Here is a 16,920-nt window from a genome sequence, read left to right as displayed (position 1 = left end):
AGCTTACAAAATTAAATCTATATCAGACAGCAAAGTCTAATTAAAATATCCAGAAGGATTACTCTGGCTGACAGCCCTTGACTCAGCAGAGGGGCCAGAGTTCCTTTCTTCGAGTTACTGATGACATGCTGGGGTCAACAGCCTGCAGTCCTTGGCCTTCTCCTGTACAGCTCACAAGCTAAGGAGAGTTTTTACATTTTTAAAGGGCAATAAACAATAAAACACAAGGAAGCCTGACAGAGATCTTATGCAGCGGGCAATGCCTAAAATCTTGATCATCTCCTTAGTAAAAAGTTTGCCAATCCTAAGCCAGATACTGTGTAAGGAGGCCCTGTCAATCCCTGATGAAGACGAGGGGATGATGAGGAGGGTGGGCCAGCACGCCTGTCAGCTTACTGCTGAGAAACAGTCTTTCACCACCTCCTGGCACACTCCCTTTCCCCACAGCATTCCTTAACACACATCTGACTTTTAACAGGTTACAGCCCAGTCTGTCAAATTTTACTGAACTTTTCCTTTTGCTTCTCAGAAGTATCCTGTTTCTAGGTGGCTAATGAGTAACATCTCGAATCTATTCTTAGACCACAGTAAAGTTCCCGATTCTAACCTTTTCACAAGCCAGAGAAGCACTTCAGATACAAGCCCAAAATTTGGTGTGCGGAAGTTTTCCATGGAAATATGTCGAGGGTATCCCAAGGCTCTCATCATCTCTGTAAAATCTGTCCAAGGTAAAAACACACAGGATGGTCAGCTCCTCCTCAAACATCACCTACTTATCAACACAGATACTTCCTTCATTTTTGTCTTCTTACTCCCAGGCTACTGACACGTTTATAGACTATTTATCAACTCTGAGAGAAAAACAAACAGGAGATAAAACAGTTAAGCTGTTTCCTAAAAAACATTTATTTGAGTTCAATGGGAGAACTGGAAACTACGTTGAAATAGGGTTTAGGGATTGGCTGTGAATTTAATTTCTCTCTTGGGTATCTCAACTATCTCCTGGATATCTTTCTCTTCACCACTAAAAATGAAAAATATCTGGTCTTACCAAATGTCATAAAGAAAAACACTTTTAAATGTTAACTTTTTTTTTGTAGAGGTGATGGTGGTAGGGTAAAACTGATGTCTCTGTGTTACTTAGAGGAATATTCTAGAGAATGCTTGAACTATAGAGCAATACTTAGCTGTAGTATGAAACAGACTAAGAAACAGTAATACTAACACTTGTTCTTAATACTGCAGTCACTAAGTTTTAAGCAAGACTTGCAAATAACATCCTTTTAGTTCCCATGATGTGCCAAGAGCGCTTCTGACTAAGTAATGTCTGTCTTCACTTTTCTTGAAGATGGATATTGAAAATGTCCCAATGACATTCACAAATAAGCTACCTGGTCATTGGAGATTAGGCTGAATTTCACCAGACAACAGAAGAGAAGATATAAGCAGTGGAAAGAGCAGCAGAGGGCCTCTGCCATTGTTCGGGGGGATATTTAAATAGAGCAATGGAAAATAAAAGCAGCAGCCTTCCCACCAGATGGTGAGGCCTAAACACTTCCTCTCACTAAGTAGTAGCCAAATTCTGTTAATTCTGCAGTATCGTCATCAAAAGGAGACAAGTAAGATTCTTACATGAACTGCCTAAAGTACGGCATTCATTTAAGGTCAAAAACGTTCAGAAATCCTTTTGTACACTTTTCCCAAAACAACTCCATTCAGTGTCCCTTAGCAGAAGGCTGGCCTCCCTCAACTGTGAGAGAGGAGAAAGGTGTCTCTACAACATAATGTCTCCAAGAATGTCCAAGTCCCAGAGGGCAGAGATTCACACAACAGTGCTAGTAGGCATCAATAAACGGTGGTGCCTCTTCCTATATATTTACATTATAGAAAGAGCCCTTTATAACTGAAAGCAGTAATCTTTAAAGGGGAAATTTCAGGCACTGGCAACTATTAGAAAATTGGCCTTAAAGAGGCCCTTCAAATCACACCAAATTGGCAACACCTGCTACACGTGTGCAGGTGGAGCCAGTTCCTGAACCGCTTCAGATTCAGAAAATGACAGCACATAAAAGGCAAGAGACTGATTCACACAGTCCCACGTTTTGATACTGATTTCCACCCAGTTCTAGCTCTATGATCTAAAGCAGCTATTTCACCTCCCTGCGTCAAAGTATTCCATCCAGGAATGACTCATCTCACTGTAACAGTGAGGACTAAAATAAGATATTAAATGTAAAATGTTTACTTTCTAACAGATGTTCCCCAGAGCAGTGATAACTAGTTCTTTAATCCCCATTTTTCCACTTCCCCACGCTCCTTGCAAAGGCACTTTTGGGTTCCCTTCTCCTCACCAGCCCCTTTCAGAAAGGCTGAGGGCTTTGGAGGTTAGACGACACGGTTTCACACTCCAGCGCCAGCTCTTACCACCTATGTCCCGACCGACCGAGTGACCTGACCTCTCTGTGTCCATTTCCTCACCTAAACATAAAAGGACTGCTGTTCAGAGGAGTAAATGAAATGATGAACACACATAGAACAGTAATTAACTACCTAACAGATCACAAAAACTCGAACTCGAAAAATATTAGCCTCAATCATTATTCACCAGCCCCCTCTTCGATTCTCTTGTTCGCTTCTCTAAGCTAACCCAGCTCAAAAACGGTCGCTTTGGAAAATGGTGTTTTGCGATACAGCAGCGAACAGACCCAAGTCAATTAAAATTAGATAAAATTAAAACTTCGGTTCCTCAGCCGCACTAGCCGCATACACATCATAGCAGAAAGCGCTATGAGACACACTGGGGCGCTCAGCCTGGCGGGGGTCGGCTAGGGTCAGGGGAGCCCCTGAGTTGCAGAGACCCCGGAGGGGGACTTCGGCGCGAGAGCCTCGGCGGGGCTCGGACAGGGAGCCGGCGGGCCGGAGCCCCGAGTCTCGGGAGGATCGCAGGTCACAGAGGGCAGGGATGCCTTACTGCGGAGATCACGGAAAGACATGGCGCTCAAGTGCCCAGGATCCCGAAGTCTCCACCGCTAGCCCGTCACCGCTCTGGGGTTTCTATGGCAACGCACTGAGCCCCATACGGCGCGCTGCCGGGACCAAAAAGACTGGAAGCAAAGCCGACCGGGCCGCGTGCGCATGCTCTGTATGTACCGGAGCGAGGGCGGCCGGCAGGCGGCGTAAAACGCGACGCTGAGGGAACTGGTGTGGCGTGCAGGCTCCCTTCACACATGCAGACATTTGTACTGGCCGACACGTTCTAAGCACCTAAGTGCCTGTGCAAGGCGGTCTACATAGTACTTCTCATTTCCGCCTAAACTCCTCCAGAAAGGATGTACACGATGTCAGGAAGCCAGGTCTCCCTTTGGAGTCCTACGCCCGGCACTCCTCTCTGGCATGTGTAAAATGGCTGGCCGCGCCCGCGTCCGAAGCGCCTGCAGCGTGAAGCAGCTGAGGCCACGGACTACGAGGCGAAGGTCAGAGCGACCAAGAAGCGGCGAGAGCCGCCCGAGGCGCAAACCGCGCGTGCGCACCGGGCTCGGACTTTACGACAGGCCGGAAACCGGCGCGCCGGGGGGTTGTCCTGGCAACTGTGAACTCCGAAGTTTGGAGCTGGTTCTTGCATGCGGTAGACGGAGGGGGCGGGGCGGGGGTGCACCGCGCCCAGCCCGTGGCGGGATCAGCTGTGCTCTCGGTTGGGAGGACTCTCTACCTGCCTGCCACGGCTGGGGAAAGGCAACCGGAAGGGCTGGGGAGGTGAAGTGAGTTGAGCCCAGAGTGCGGGCGAAGAAGAGGGACTACCAATACTAAGATGCCCTCCACCCCTGTATTGGTTTTAGTGAAGTAACAGACACATGAATGCGCTGACCTTAAAGATTCTCAAAATAGACCTGCACATACGTGGTCATTAGGATAAATAAAGCCCTTTAGTAGAGAAAGAATAATCTTTTTAGCAAAGGATCTTGGAACAACTAGAAATGCAACTAAATGAACCTGCATCCTTACATGTAAAGGGTAAAACCTAAAAACTATGACTTTTCTAGAAGAAAACTTGGAAAGCTTTGTGACTGGGTTAAACAAGAGTCCTTGGATAAAATACACTAGAAGTATCATCCTTTAAAAAATGTTTTTTGATGAATCGGACTTCATCAAAATTTAGAACTGCTCTTCAAGGCACTTTTTAAGAAAATGAAAAGGTAAGCCCACAGTCTAAAAGAATATATTTACAAAGCACAGATGATTTGAAAAAGACTTCTGAAATACATAACAAACTTTCAAAACTCACTGAAGAAAACTATCAGAAAGCAGATCAAAAAACAGTTCACAAAAGATATGGCAAATGTCAACAATTAGTCCAGCTAAGAAATGCATAAATTTGTTTGAGCCAACCTGAGGATTATAATCAGGCAAGGAGTCTTTCAGAAAGCTCTAAAGATGTTCCAAAGAGGAAAGGGGTAAGCTAGTAGGTATGTGATTTTAAGTAAGGGGTAGGTGTAATCAAGGATACAACATTGTAGAGGTTTACTGCTATTAACAAGGAACAGATGTTACAGTTAATGGTTTTAGTTCTTTTCTAAGTAGGCAAGATATAAGAAACCGAATTCATACAATTTCCTCCTGAAAATACCTAACTAACTAACTAACTGCCAGTCTTCCGAGAGCACAAAATGCCTCATCCTGATTTGGCCCTGAAGTTCCTTCACCATGTGTTGTATGTAGGTCAGTGACTGTAGTGGCAAAATGACTCAATTGTTGTAGAACTGGATGGTGGGCAACATACTTGGTTTTACAATCTCCTCTCTTTCAGTCTTAATTTCGACCAAGGCTTGGAGACATTTCATGACCAGTTTCTCACACAGCAATAGGAATGTTCACACCCAGGTCAAGCAAGGATTTCACTAACAGGCGACTCAATGTGCTGTTATTGTACTGTTAACAGTAGCCAGATGCGATGATCTTAGTTTTCTGAATGTTGAGCTTTAAGCCAACTTTTTCACTGTCCTCTTCACTTTCATCAAGAGGCTTTTTAGTTCCTTTTCACTTTCTGCCATAAGGGTGCGGTCATCTGCATATCTGAATTTATTGATATTTCTCCTGGCAATCTTGATTCCAGCTTGGAAATAAATGGGGAAACAGCGGAAACAGTGTCAGACTTTATTTTGGGGGGGCTCCAAAATCACTGCAGATGGTGAATGCAACCATGAAATTAAAAGACCCTTACTCCTTGGAAGGAAAGTTATGACCAACCTAGATAGCATATTAAAAAGGAGAGACATTACCTTGCCAACAAAGATCCGTCTAGTCAAGGCTATGGTTTTTCCAGTGGTCATGTATGGATATGAGAGTTGGACTGTGAAGAAAGCTGAGCACCGAAGAATTGATGCTTTTGAACTGTGGTGTTGGAGAACACTCTTGAGAGTCCCTTGGACTGCAAGGAGATCCAATGAGTCCATCCTAAAGGAGATCAGTCCTGGGTGTTCATTGGAAGGACTGATGCTGAAGCTGAAACTCCAATACTTTGGCCACCTCACGCAAAGAGTTGACTCATTGGAGAAGACCCTGATGCTGGGAGGGATTGGGGGCAGGAGAGAAACGGACGACAGAGGATGAGATGGCTGGATGGCATCACCGACTCGATGGGCATGAGTTTGAGTGAACTCCGGGAGTTGGTGATGGACAGGGAGGCCTGGCCTGCTGTGGTTCATGGGGTTGCAAAGAGTTGGACACGACAGAGTGACTGAACTGAACTCAACAGTAGCCAAAAGCATCTGGACTATCTTGCCTATCTCTCTAGTCTGTTATGGTTCAGGAAATGGTTTTCTCTTATTGCTTCTTCCCAAATCTACAGGTATACTATTAACGTCATCAACCTTGGGAATTCCTTGGTGTTCCAGTGGCTGGGGATTGAGGAGAGAATTCCCTGGTGGCTCAGTGGTAAAGAATCCACCTGCCAATGCAGGAGACATTAAGACTTGAGTTTGATCCTTGGGGTCAGGAAGATCCCCAGAGGAAGAAATAGCAACTCAGTCAAGTATTCTTGCCTGGAGAACCCTATGGACAGAGGAGCTTGGCAGGCTACAGTCCATACGATTGCAAAGAGTTGGACATGACTGAAGCGACTTAGCATGCACAAGTAAGTATTTAAACTAAGAACTTCCATTAGGTGTGGCCCAGTATCACCCTAGGTTGTCTGACCCAGTCTGTCTGCATAAATCGCTGTCTTTAAAGGAACTGTTTGTATTGGCCTTGCACATAAAGTTCACCAAACATACCTGCATCGTGACCCCTGACAGGATTGAGAAAGGAACATTATCTTCTAAGGAGTTACATGGCTGGTATTAGAAGGATAAAAATGAATCTTTATAGTTGAGCAGTTTTTCTGCTGCTGCAGAAGTCTTATGGTTAATGCATAATGCAGACACATAATGCACACGAGTGGAGAAGAGGAAGCACAAACAGAGAAAAAAAACTTGTTTAAATTTTCTTGCCTTAAAATAATGTCTTATTTTCTTACAATAAGCAAAGGAAAGGATGCTTAAGATTATTAGTCATTAGAGAAATGCATATTAAACCACAAGATATCACTAGGCAGTTATTCAGTTTAGTTCTGTTTGGTAGCTCAGTTGTGTCCGACTCTTTGCAACCCCACGATCCGCAGCATGCCAGGCCTCCCAGTCCATCACCAACTCCCGGAGTCCACCCAAACCCATGTCCATTGAGTCGGTGATACCATACAACCAACTCATCCTCTGTCGTCCGCTTCTCCTCCTGCCCCCAATCTTTCCCAGCATCGGGGTCTTTTCAAATGAATCAGCTCTTTGCATCAGGTGGCCAAAGTATTGGAGTTTCAGCTTCAGCATCAGTCCTTCCAATGAACACCCAGGACTGATCTGCTTTAGGATGGACTGGTCGAATCTCCTTGCAGTCCAAGGGACTCTCAAGAGTGTTCTCCAACACCACAGTTCAAAAGCATCAATTCTTCGGCGCTCAGCTTTCTTTATAGTCCAACTCTCACATCCATACATGACTACTGGAAAAACCATAGCCTTGACTAGATGGACCTTTGTTGGCAAAGTAATGTCTCTGCTTTTTAATATACTGTCTAGGTTGGTCATAACTTTCCAAGGAGTAAGTGTCTTTTAATTTCATGGTAGCAGTCACCATCTACAGTGATTTTGGAGCCCCCCAAAATAAAGTCAGCCACTCTTTCCCCATCTATTTGCCATCAAGTGATGGAACCAGATGCCATGATCTGTTTTCTGAATGTTGAGCTTTAAGCCAACTTTTTCACTCTTTTCACTTTCATCAAGAGGCTCTTTAGTTCTTCTTCACTTTCTGCCATAAGGGTGGTGTCATCTGCATATCTGAGGTTACTGATATTTCTCCTGGCAATCTTGATTCCAGCTTGTGCTTCCTCCAGCCCAGCGTTTCACATGATGTACTCTGCATATAAGTTAAATAAGCAGGGTGACAATATACAGCCTTGACATACTCCTTTTCTTATTTGGAACCAGGCTGTTGTTCCATGTCCAGTTCTAACTGTTGCTTCCTGACCTGCATATAGGTTTCTCAAGAGGCAGATCAGGTATTCCCATCTCTTTCAGAATTTTTCACAGTTCATTGTGATCCACACAGTCAAAGCCTTTGGCATAGTCAGTAAAGCAGAAATAGATGTTTTTCTGTAACTCTTGCTTTTTCGATGATCCAGCAGATGTTGGCAATTTGATCTCTGGTTCCTCTGCCTTTTCTAAATATTAGAATAGCTAAAACAACAAACCACCACAAAAACCCTGACAGTGCTAAGGGCTTGAAAGGATGGAGAGCACCTTGGACTTTCACACCTTATTGGTGAGAATATGAAAGTGTACATCCACTTTGGAAGACAGCTGGTGAAAGTTAAACATACCCTTAACATACAGTTCAGCAGTCCCTCTCCCAGGTATTCACCAAAGAGAAATGAAAATTACTTATGTTCACACAGAAACCTATACACAAATATTAAGAGTAGCTTTATTTTTAATTGTCCCAAACTGGAAACCACTTGGGTGCCCCTCAACTTAGAAATGAATAAACACATGTGGTACAATGGATTACCATTCAGCAATTTATAAAAGCAAACTGCTGAAATACACAAGAACAACGGTGGCTCTCCAATGCCTTAGGCTAAGTGGAAGAAGAGACTCAAAATGCTTCATACTATTTGATTCCATTTACATGACATTCTGAATAAGATGAAAATATAGAGATAGAAAACAAATTAGTGGTAACCAGGAGGAGCTGGATACATAATAATGTAATGTGTGTGGGGAGGGAGTAATGAAACTGTTCTATATCTTGTAGTGGCTAATTACATGACGGTAGCTGTTTGTCCGGCTCAGAGGTTAAAGCGTTTGCCTGCAATGCAGGAGACCTGGGTTCGATCCCTGGGCTGGGAAGATCCCCTGGAGAAGGAAATGGCAACCCACTCCAGTATTCTTGCCTGGAGAGAATCCCATGGACGGAGGAGCCTGGTGGGCTACGGTCCACGGGGTCGCAAAGAGTCGGACATGACTGAGTGATTTCACTTTCACTTTCAGCTGTTTGTCAAAACTCATAGATCTGGGGCTTCCTTGTTTGGGGAAATATCTATGCAAGTTCTTCACCCATTTTTAAATTCAGCTGTTTGTCTTTTTGTTGTTGAGTTGTAACAGCCATTTTTGTGTTCTAGATACTATACTCTAATCAGATACATGATTTGCAATTATATTCTCTCATCCTGTAGGCTGTCTTTTCACTTCTTGAGAGTTTGTGCTTTTTTGCAGCACAAAATTTTTCAAATTTTATAAAGACCAATTTATTCTTTTTCTTTTTTGCTTATGCTTTTGTTGTCAGATCTAGGAATCCATTACCAAATCCATGGGGATGAAGATTTCTTCAAAGAGTTTTAATTTTTGTATGTGGTGTGAGGTAGGGGTCCAACTTCATTCTTCACTTTTATTTTTTAAAATATTTTTAATTTATTAATTTTTTTAACGAAGGATAATTGCTTTATAGAATTTTGTTGTTTTCTGTCAAACCTCAACATGAATCAGCCATTCAGTTCAGTTCACTCGCTCAGTCATGTCTGATTCTTTGTGACCCCATGGACTGCAGCACACCAGGCCTCCCTGTCCATCACCAACTCCTGGAGTTTGCTCAAACTCATGTCCATCGAGTCGGTGATGCCATCCAACCATCTCATCCTCTGTCGTCTCCTTCTCCTCCTGCCTTCAATCTTTCCCAGCATCAGGGTCTTTTCAAATGAGTCAGTTCTTCGCATCACGTGGCCAAAGGATTGGAATTTCAGCTTCAACATCAGTCTTTCCAATGAATATTCAGGGCTGATTTCCTTTAGGATTGACTGGTTGGATCTCCTTGCAGTCCAAGGGACTCTCAAGAGTCTTCTCCAACACCACAGTTCAAAAGCATCAATTCTTCAGTGCTCAGCTTTCTTTATAGTCCAACTCACATCCATACACAATTACTGGAAAAACCATAGCTTTGACAAGATGGACCTTTGTTGGCAAAGTAATGTCTCTGCTTTTTAATAAGCTGTCTAGGTTAGTCATAACTTTTTTCCCAAGGAGCAAGTGACTTTTAATTTCATGGCCACACTCACCATCTTCAGTGATATTGGAGCCTCCCAAAATAAAGTCTGCCACTGTTTCCAGTTTCCCCATCTATCTGCCATGAAGTGATGGGACCAGATGCCATGATCTTAGTTTTCTGAATGCTGAGCTTTAAGCCAACTTTTTCACTCTCCTCTTTCACTTTCATCAAGAGGCTTCTTTGCTTTCTGCCATAAAAGTTCTTCTTTGCTTTCTGCCATAAAGGCAGTGTCCTCTGCGTATCTGAGGTTATTGATATTTCCCCCGGCAATCTTGATTCCAGCTTGTGCTTCATCCAGTCCAGCATTTCTCATGATGTACTCTGCATATAAGTTAAATAAGCAGGGTGACAATATACAGCCTTGATGTACTCCTTTCCCAATTTGGAAGCAGTCTGTTGTTCCATGTCCAATTCTAACTATTGTTTCTTGACCTGCATAGATTTCTCAGGAGGCAGGTCACACAGTTTGTTGTGATCCACACAGTCAAAGGCTTTGGTGAAGTCAATAAAGCAGAAGTAGATGTTTTTCTGGAACTCTCTTGCTTTTTAGATGATCCAATGGATGTTAGCAATTTGATCTGGTTCCTCTGCAGCCATAGGTATACACATATCCCCTCCTTTTTGAACCTCCCTCCCATCTCCCTCCCCATCCCACCCCTCTAGGTTGATACAGAGCCCGTTTGAGTTTCCTGAGCCATACAGTAAATTTCCATTGGCTATCTATTTTACATATGGTAATGTAAGTTTCCATGTTACTCTCAACATACATCTCACCCTCTCCTGCCATCTCCCCATGTCCACAAGTCTATTCTCTATGTCTCTTTCTCCACTGCTGCCCTGTAAATATATTCAGTACCATTTTTTAAGATTCTGTATATATGCATTAGAATACAACATTTATCTTTCTCGTTTTGACTTACTTCACTCTGTATAATAGGTTCTAGGTTCATCCACTTCATTAGAACTGACTCAAATGCATTCCTTTTTATGGCTGAGTAATATTCCATTGTGTATATGTACCAAAACTTCTTTATCTACTCATCTGTTGATGGACATCTAGATTCCTCTTCATTTGTATCTTTTTATATCCAATTGTCCCAGCACTCTTTGTTGAAATGACTATTATTTCCTCCATGGAATAATCTTGTTGAAAATAAATTGTCCAGTGATGTATGAATTTATTCTGGGCTTCTATTCTATTCCACTGGTCTAGATCTCTAGCCTTGTGTCAGTTCCACAGTTTTGGTTCCTGTAGTGTTGAATTGTATGTAAGAAGTTTTTAAATAGAAAATCTTAGCTTTCAAACTTCTTAAGATTGTTTTCGGCTTTTGGATTCCTTTGTAATTCCATATTAATTTTAGAATCAGTTTTCTTGTTTCTGCCGTCGAGGCTGTTGGGATTTTACAGGAATTTACAGGAATCTATAGATCACCTTGGAGAGGACTGCTGTCTTAATATTAAGCCTTCAATCCACAAACACTGTCTTTTTCCATTTAAGTTTTACTTTTTTTCAATGTTTTCTAGTTTTCAGTGCTGTCTTGCACTTCCATGATTGATTTTAGTCTTTTTGTTCTTTCCTAGTGTATAGAAATATAGTTCATTGTGTGTTGATCACACGTCCTGAGACTGCTCAACTAACTTATTAGCTCTGATAGTTTTACCAGCTTAAATAGGTTTTTTTTTCCCTTTGAGTGTGAATTAATTTCTTCTCTATATAGGACCATGTCATTTGTGAATAGAGAGAATTGAAAAGTTTAACTTTTAAACAAATTGTTTCCCAAATTGGTGGTATCGTTTTCATCTCCCCATCCCCAGCAGTATATGAGACTTTTGGTTTCTCCAAATCCTTCGTCACACTTGATACAATCCTCAGAATACCCCATCGCCTACTTATGCGAAAATGGATGGAAAAGTTAAGGGACCTGCCCGGTCACCCAGAATCACCTTCTTGGCATGCTCAAAGCACTGACACAGGTCTCACCATGTCTGTGTCCCTAAACGTTCATCTTCTACCCACAGATGAGGAAACAGACACCCCAAGAGGTCACCCCAGGGAGTGACTCCCCAGACTGCAAGAGCCAAATCTGTTTTGCATGCCTGTCCCAAGCTGGAGGGACCAGGGACCTCCCCAAGGTTCTGCCCCATCCCCTTGCCCACCTACCACCCTGCCCCTGCTCTGTACATCATCTCCTGCCAAACCTGGAGGTCCAAGAGACGAGGGAGTCTTCCCTGTGACATCACAGAGCTGGTTGCCAAGGGAGCCCTGCAGACCCGCCCCCTAGGTGGCGGAGAGCAGAGCCCCGCTGCAGAGGAGGCCCGGCTGCTCCTCCCCATCACGCTGGCCCTCCATGGAAGCCTTGGTCTGTGCGTTCTCTGAGCTGCGCATAAGAGAAGGTGCCGGGCTGCGGGGAGGAGAGGCAGGAGGAGAGATGCCCTCCTGTCCTGACCTGGGCCCACAGCCACCAGGGTGGTCCCGGGGACATGCATGCTTAGGAGAAGGGAATGGCCATGGGTCCAGGCCACGTAACCCTGGACACTGGATTGCTCTTTTCAGGGCAGGGGACAAAAGTGGGTGGCAGAAAGAGCCTGAAGTCCTGAAAAGATCTTGGTGCTGAGACCAGGTTTCTCAGCCCTCCCTGTGGGCTGGGAGGGAGGAGGACTGCTAAGTTGGATGAGGGGGGTGGGAGGCAGGGGGCAGAGTCCACATGACAGACAGGTAGTTGAGGCTCTGTAGGCCAGGGTGGGGGTCATCCCACGAGCATGCGACTGTTCTCCCCTCACGGCCACCCTTCTACTCTCCCCTCCACAGATGCAGTGAGCTGGGCCCAAGGATATACCAGTCACCCCGACACACCACCCAACATCTACGAGGGGGGGCTGGGGGCCCAGCAGCAGCAGTGCCCCAATGCCCAGGGAAGCAAGCCCAAGAATTTCCGGCTGCGCCACCTCCGGGGCCTGGCTCTCTACCTGCCGGGCCACCTGCAGCCTGCCAGCCAGTGTGAGAGTCACTGGCTGGGTCGGCTCCTGGCCGGTGGCTGCCTGCCACAGCCCGAGGGCCTGGTCTGGCCCCTGAACTTAGCACAGGGGACTCTGGGCCGAGGTAACAGCCACCACTCAACCCTTCTGGAAGCTCAACTGCCCAGGGACAGCCGGGGAAATACAGGTGAGCCTGTCCAGGTGACACAGAGCTAGGGACAGGAGGGGCAGACCCAGGGCAGGGGTGGGCTAGGCACTCAGACGGACCCAGGTGGTCCCTCTCCACTCCCGAGCCACCTGGGTACCTGTTCCAGCTCTCCACTCGATGAGGGACCTCGGGCTGCTTTCCCCCACTGGCCGTGCCTCAGTCTCACCATTTGTAAAGTGAGGGGTGTGAGTTAGAAAAGGGTCTTTCCTGCTTGAACCATGTCTCCCTCTTTCTCCTCCTCTGTGGGGTTTTAAGGAGAACTGCCCCCCTCCCCTCTGGCTTGGAAGGATGCCAGGTTCAGGGGTCACAGGGTGGGCTGGCAGCCTCCCCTGGGTCCCTCTGAATGACTCCTCTCTCCCCCTCTTTCCTCAGCTTCCAGCTCCAGCATGGACTCAGCCAAGGGTGCCCCCTTGCAGTCTGGTCACCCTGAAGGCTTAGGGCTCAGGCCTAAGAGATCCTGGGGGGCCCCAGAGGAGACCACATGTCCCTTGTGCAAGAGAACCTGCTCTGGGGGCCTGGAGGGGCCGTAGGGATCCAAGTGCCAGAGCTGGTTCTCCCAGCTCAGGACAGGAGGGGAGAGGGTGGCCCCAGGAGCAGGAGGAGACAGGTCTGGGGCGGGGGGGAAGGGCTCAGCCCCCATCAGTAGCACCCCGACACCGAGACACCTGGGCAGCTACCCAGCACCAGAGCCTGAGCCAGCCTTGGGAAAGCTTGAGGGTGGAGGGAGGAGGAGGAGGTCCCGCGAGAGGGACAGAGAAAAAGAAAGAAGCCGGGGCATGCCCCTGCAGCCTGCTTCAACTCACATCAGCCACGGGTACCGGGGAGGCCGGATGGAGTGGAGAGCTGGGCTCCCGAGGGGCCGGGGAACCTACAGGTCTAATGTCAATAAAAGCCAAGGCCTGCGCTTCAGTCCCTGAGTCTGTCTGTCGTCAGGCCAATTTGATCAGAGAAAGGGCCCCTTGGCACACGTGCTCTGAGAGCAAAGTTCGGTGTCACTCCCAGGAGAATCCGAGGTGCTCCCACCCTGAAGAGGGTGCCGTCCTCCTCTGGGTGGGCAGGGTCTTGGCAGGCCTACAAACAGGGCGTGGTGTTCTGGGTGAAGAGAGCAGAGGACAGAGAAAGTTAGGCTGGGTTCAGGGAGGGTGTCGGGAAGCAGAGCAAGTTCCCAACCTGGACAGAAGTGTTGGCCCTGGCCCCATGCCGCCCATCACTGAGGCCACAGTGGAGTTCACGTTCCCTGGGGACCCCTGGCTGCCCTGACTCTCCAGGCAGAAAGGGCACAGCCCTTCTCCCAGCGGGGCGAGGCTCCAGGCACCCAGGCATGGGCTTGCTGTACCGGAGGTCCTCACCCTGGCCCTGCTGACATCTGGGGCTGGGTCACTCTGTCTTGGGGGCCATCCTGTACACTGTAGGATGTCGAATGGTGTCCCTGGCCTCCATTCACTGGATTCCAGAAGCGCCCTCCTCCCAGTGTGGCAACCAAAGCCTCTGGGTGGTCTCATGTCCCCTGGGGGGTAGAATCACTCTGGCCGAGACCCCCTGCTCCACATCACTGGGCTTTTGCCTGTGGACTGGCCTCCGTGATCCTCACCACCTCTGGCTTCCTGTCCTGGCAGCCCGAGTCGGGCCAGGGCCCACCTGCCCCTCTTATGGGCACCTGTCAGACCACACATGATGGTGTCAAGCACATTCTGGATGTCGGGACAGCGGGCGTCCTTCCAGACACAGGGGAAGACCCTGTATCCTCAGATGGCAGATTCTGGAGATGCTGGTCCCTGGTCCAAGTTGGGGTCACCAGCCCCAGACCCTGTGCCCACAGGAGGGCCATCTGGGGAAGGACCAGCCCTTGGGAGCAACGCACCCAAGCTGTGGAGGGGCCCGACCTGGCTGGGCTCTCAGGCCCACTGCTCACAGCTGTGTGGCTCCTGGGCTACTCCCAGCCCCTCAACCAGTTTTCCTCATTTGTCTGATGGAGGGACAGGCATGACCCCTGTCCCCAGGGAGGCCAGAGGCAGAACCCCTGTCTGATCACTGCCTTTGTCATCAGTTCTAGAGCCTCTTCCAGGGCTACAATCCTTAGCAGGGAAAGTTACAACTAGAATTGTAAAAAACAATTGCCCATTGAGCTGGAAGCCGGCCTTGGGACTTGCCAGGCGACAGGCAGCTCCTGGGCTGCCCTCAGCCTCGGGGTGGGCCCAAGGGGCAAGGCCAGGAGTGCAAAGAGCCTGCAAAGACCGAATGTGACCAATTGAAGTCTATTTATTTGTAATGAGAAGAAACACTACAATCTGTTCAACACTGGGCTGGACACTGCAATGATTAGGAGGCGGGGATGGAGGAGCAGGGCAAGGCCTCTGAGCTCATTACCAATGTCCAAGGTGGAACCTTCTGGAAGACTCTTCCCTTACCCCAAGGGCCGGAAAAAAAAAAAATCACATGGTCATCGTTGATTCAGATTAGGGAGGACACCTAGCTGGGCCTCAGCGTGAAACTGATGTCAGCTCGGAGGAGGGGAGGCCGAGGCCCTCCTGCCCAGATGCCCTTCATCCCAGGAGCCCCCAGGCTTGGAAGTTCCGAGGGAGGGAAGGACATGGTCATGCAGCTCCACCTGCCACGTTCCCTCTCCAGCTCTTGGGCCATGCACAACTCTGCACCACCCCGTCTGCTCCAGAAGCCAGGGTGGGCAGCAAGCAGCTCTGGGGGGGGCCCATGCACACACCCAGAGTCTCTGCCCCAGAGACGGAGGGACCACAAGGCACGTGACTGCCCCCAGCCCCAAAGGCTGGGTCTCACTTGGTCAACGCAGTGCGCAGCATGTCCCCTGTCCCCTTTGCATCCGGCCAGGCCTCGGAGCTGCAGCTCACCGGGCTGGGGGCCTGGGGGCCAGGACCCTGGGGATCCTTGGCGGCACACATCCTCAGCCTGGCTCCCGGCAGCAGCTCAGGTGAATGGCACGTCCACCGTCGGCCGGGCAGCTCCGGTCACCCGGGACAGAACAGAGCCAGCCCGTGGGAGGACAGCCTCCCGGCGGGGGTGTCAGCATCCGGCCCATCATCCTGAGGTCCATGTGGGGAGCGGAGCCTGAGAGTCGGACCTCAGGGTGTGGGTGAGGGGCCTCCCTGGCTGTCCCCCAGGAGCCCCAGCCCCAGGTGGAGGGATGAGATTGCTCCCCATCCCTGGGCCTCTGGGGGCTGGCTCTGGACAAGGGGCTGGGGTTCCCAGTATTCGACCCCTTGTTGTTCTCAGGCTCCTGTGTCTTTAGGGTCAAGTGTGTTCGTAACACTTGGGTTCTTCCCTCCAAGAAGTTAAATCTGGCTTTGGAGGAAGGAGCTGGAAGGAACAGGCTGTGAAGGAGGGAGGCCGGTGAGGGGCGCAGAGAAGAAGCCCCTTCCCACAGTCTTGTGCCCGGGGCAGCAGAAAAAACAGACCACAGTGAATGCTGCCACCAGGGCCGCCCATGAGGCCGGCGCGCACACGCAGGGCCGGGCCGGGGCTCAGCGGAGCTGAAGGTTTTCAGAGCGGGTAGTGGCCTGGGAGAGCCTGTGGGGTAGACAAGAGGGGAGCAGGGTGAAGGCCAGGGCGGAAACGCTCTGCCCCCACCCCGGGGAACTGGCCTAGGAGCTCCAAGCCAGGCGCTGGCACTCCTCCAGGCCCAGAGTCCCTTCCAGGGGCCACCAGCTCCCCTCAGTCCCAGCACAAACCATGGCACCAACAGGGGTGCCAGCCCGGGAGGCCACGGAGCCCTGCCGTGTGGGCTCAGCCCCCGCCACAACCTGCTCCAGGTCATGCCCACAGGAGTGCACCCTGGTGTCCCCACGGCTCTCAGAAGAGGCCGTGGCCGGGCAGAGCGCTCAGCCAGGAGCTCAAAGGGTGAGTGGGCGCAGCTGCCGCTGTCAAGGCCACGTGCACACCGAGGGAAGCACGGCTGGGGACACGGTCCCGGGAAGGAGAAGCTGAGCATCCGGGGCCCAGGGGCAGGAGACGTGATCTTTCAGCAAATTTTCAACTTCTTGAAACACGTGAGTATGTTATTTTTTTAAAAAGGAGTTTAGGACGTGAAAAGACGACGCTCTGGCCAGGGCTCAAGGACTGTTTTTCCTCCAAAAGTTTCC

At 48.8% G+C, this 16,920-nt stretch overlaps 2 protein-coding genes across 12 annotated transcripts in view; one reads left to right on the top strand and one right to left on the bottom strand.

Moving 5' to 3' along the window:
- Positions 1-3,496, bottom strand: part of CLUAP1 (clusterin associated protein 1) — a 29,668-nt gene extending 26,172 nt beyond the window's left edge. For 4 of the 10 annotated variants that reach the window (XM_020915342.2, XM_020915344.2, XM_070460819.1 and 1 more), the window contains exons 1-2: positions 3,151-3,258; positions 608-719 (exon numbers count right to left, since the gene is read on the bottom strand). In XM_020915342.2, the coding sequence (XP_020771001.1) occupies positions 608-719; positions 3,151-3,229 (191 nt within the window). In that variant the 5' untranslated portion in view covers positions 3,230-3,258. The other 6 variants (XM_020915343.2, XM_070460822.1, XM_020915345.2 and 3 more) reach the window with 5 other exon arrangements.
- An 8,384-nt stretch (positions 3,497-11,880) lies between these two features.
- C33H16orf90 (chromosome 33 C16orf90 homolog) lies at positions 11,881-13,712 on the top strand. Of its 2 annotated transcripts, none has more exons than XM_020915354.2 (3): positions 11,881-11,988; positions 12,434-12,787; positions 13,181-13,712. In XM_020915354.2, the coding sequence occupies exons 1-3, from the start codon at positions 11,973-11,975 to the stop codon at positions 13,336-13,338; spliced, it is 528 nt and encodes a 175-aa protein (XP_020771013.1). In that variant the 5' UTR covers positions 11,881-11,972; the 3' UTR covers positions 13,339-13,712. The 2 variants fall into 2 exon arrangements, with proteins under 2 accessions (XP_020771013.1, XP_020771012.1); XM_020915353.2 differs by having other exon boundaries at positions 11,881-12,018.
- The last annotated feature ends 3,208 nt before the right edge of the window (positions 13,713-16,920 follow it).

This window comes from Odocoileus virginianus, chromosome 33 (genome assembly GCF_023699985.2).
Source record: "Odocoileus virginianus isolate 20LAN1187 ecotype Illinois chromosome 33, Ovbor_1.2, whole genome shotgun sequence".
NCBI lineage: Eukaryota > Metazoa > Chordata > Mammalia > Artiodactyla > Cervidae > Odocoileus > Odocoileus virginianus.
The sequence above is the reverse complement of the archived record's forward strand: the minus strand, read 5'-3'. Positions and strand labels throughout refer to the sequence as shown.

Excerpts from the sequence above, each read along its gene's own strand:
- C33H16orf90 (XM_020915353.2), top strand. The coding sequence starts at position 11,973 with ATGGAAGCCTTGGTCTGTGCGTTCTCTGAGCTGCGCATAAGAGAAG. Across the intron at positions 12,019-12,433 it reads TGAGCTGCGCATAAGAGAAG|ATGCAGTGAGCTGGGCCCAA; the intron begins GTGCCGGGCTGC and ends TCCCCTCCACAG. Across the intron at positions 12,788-13,180 it reads GGACAGCCGGGGAAATACAG|CTTCCAGCTCCAGCATGGAC; the intron begins GTGAGCCTGTCC and ends CTCTTTCCTCAG.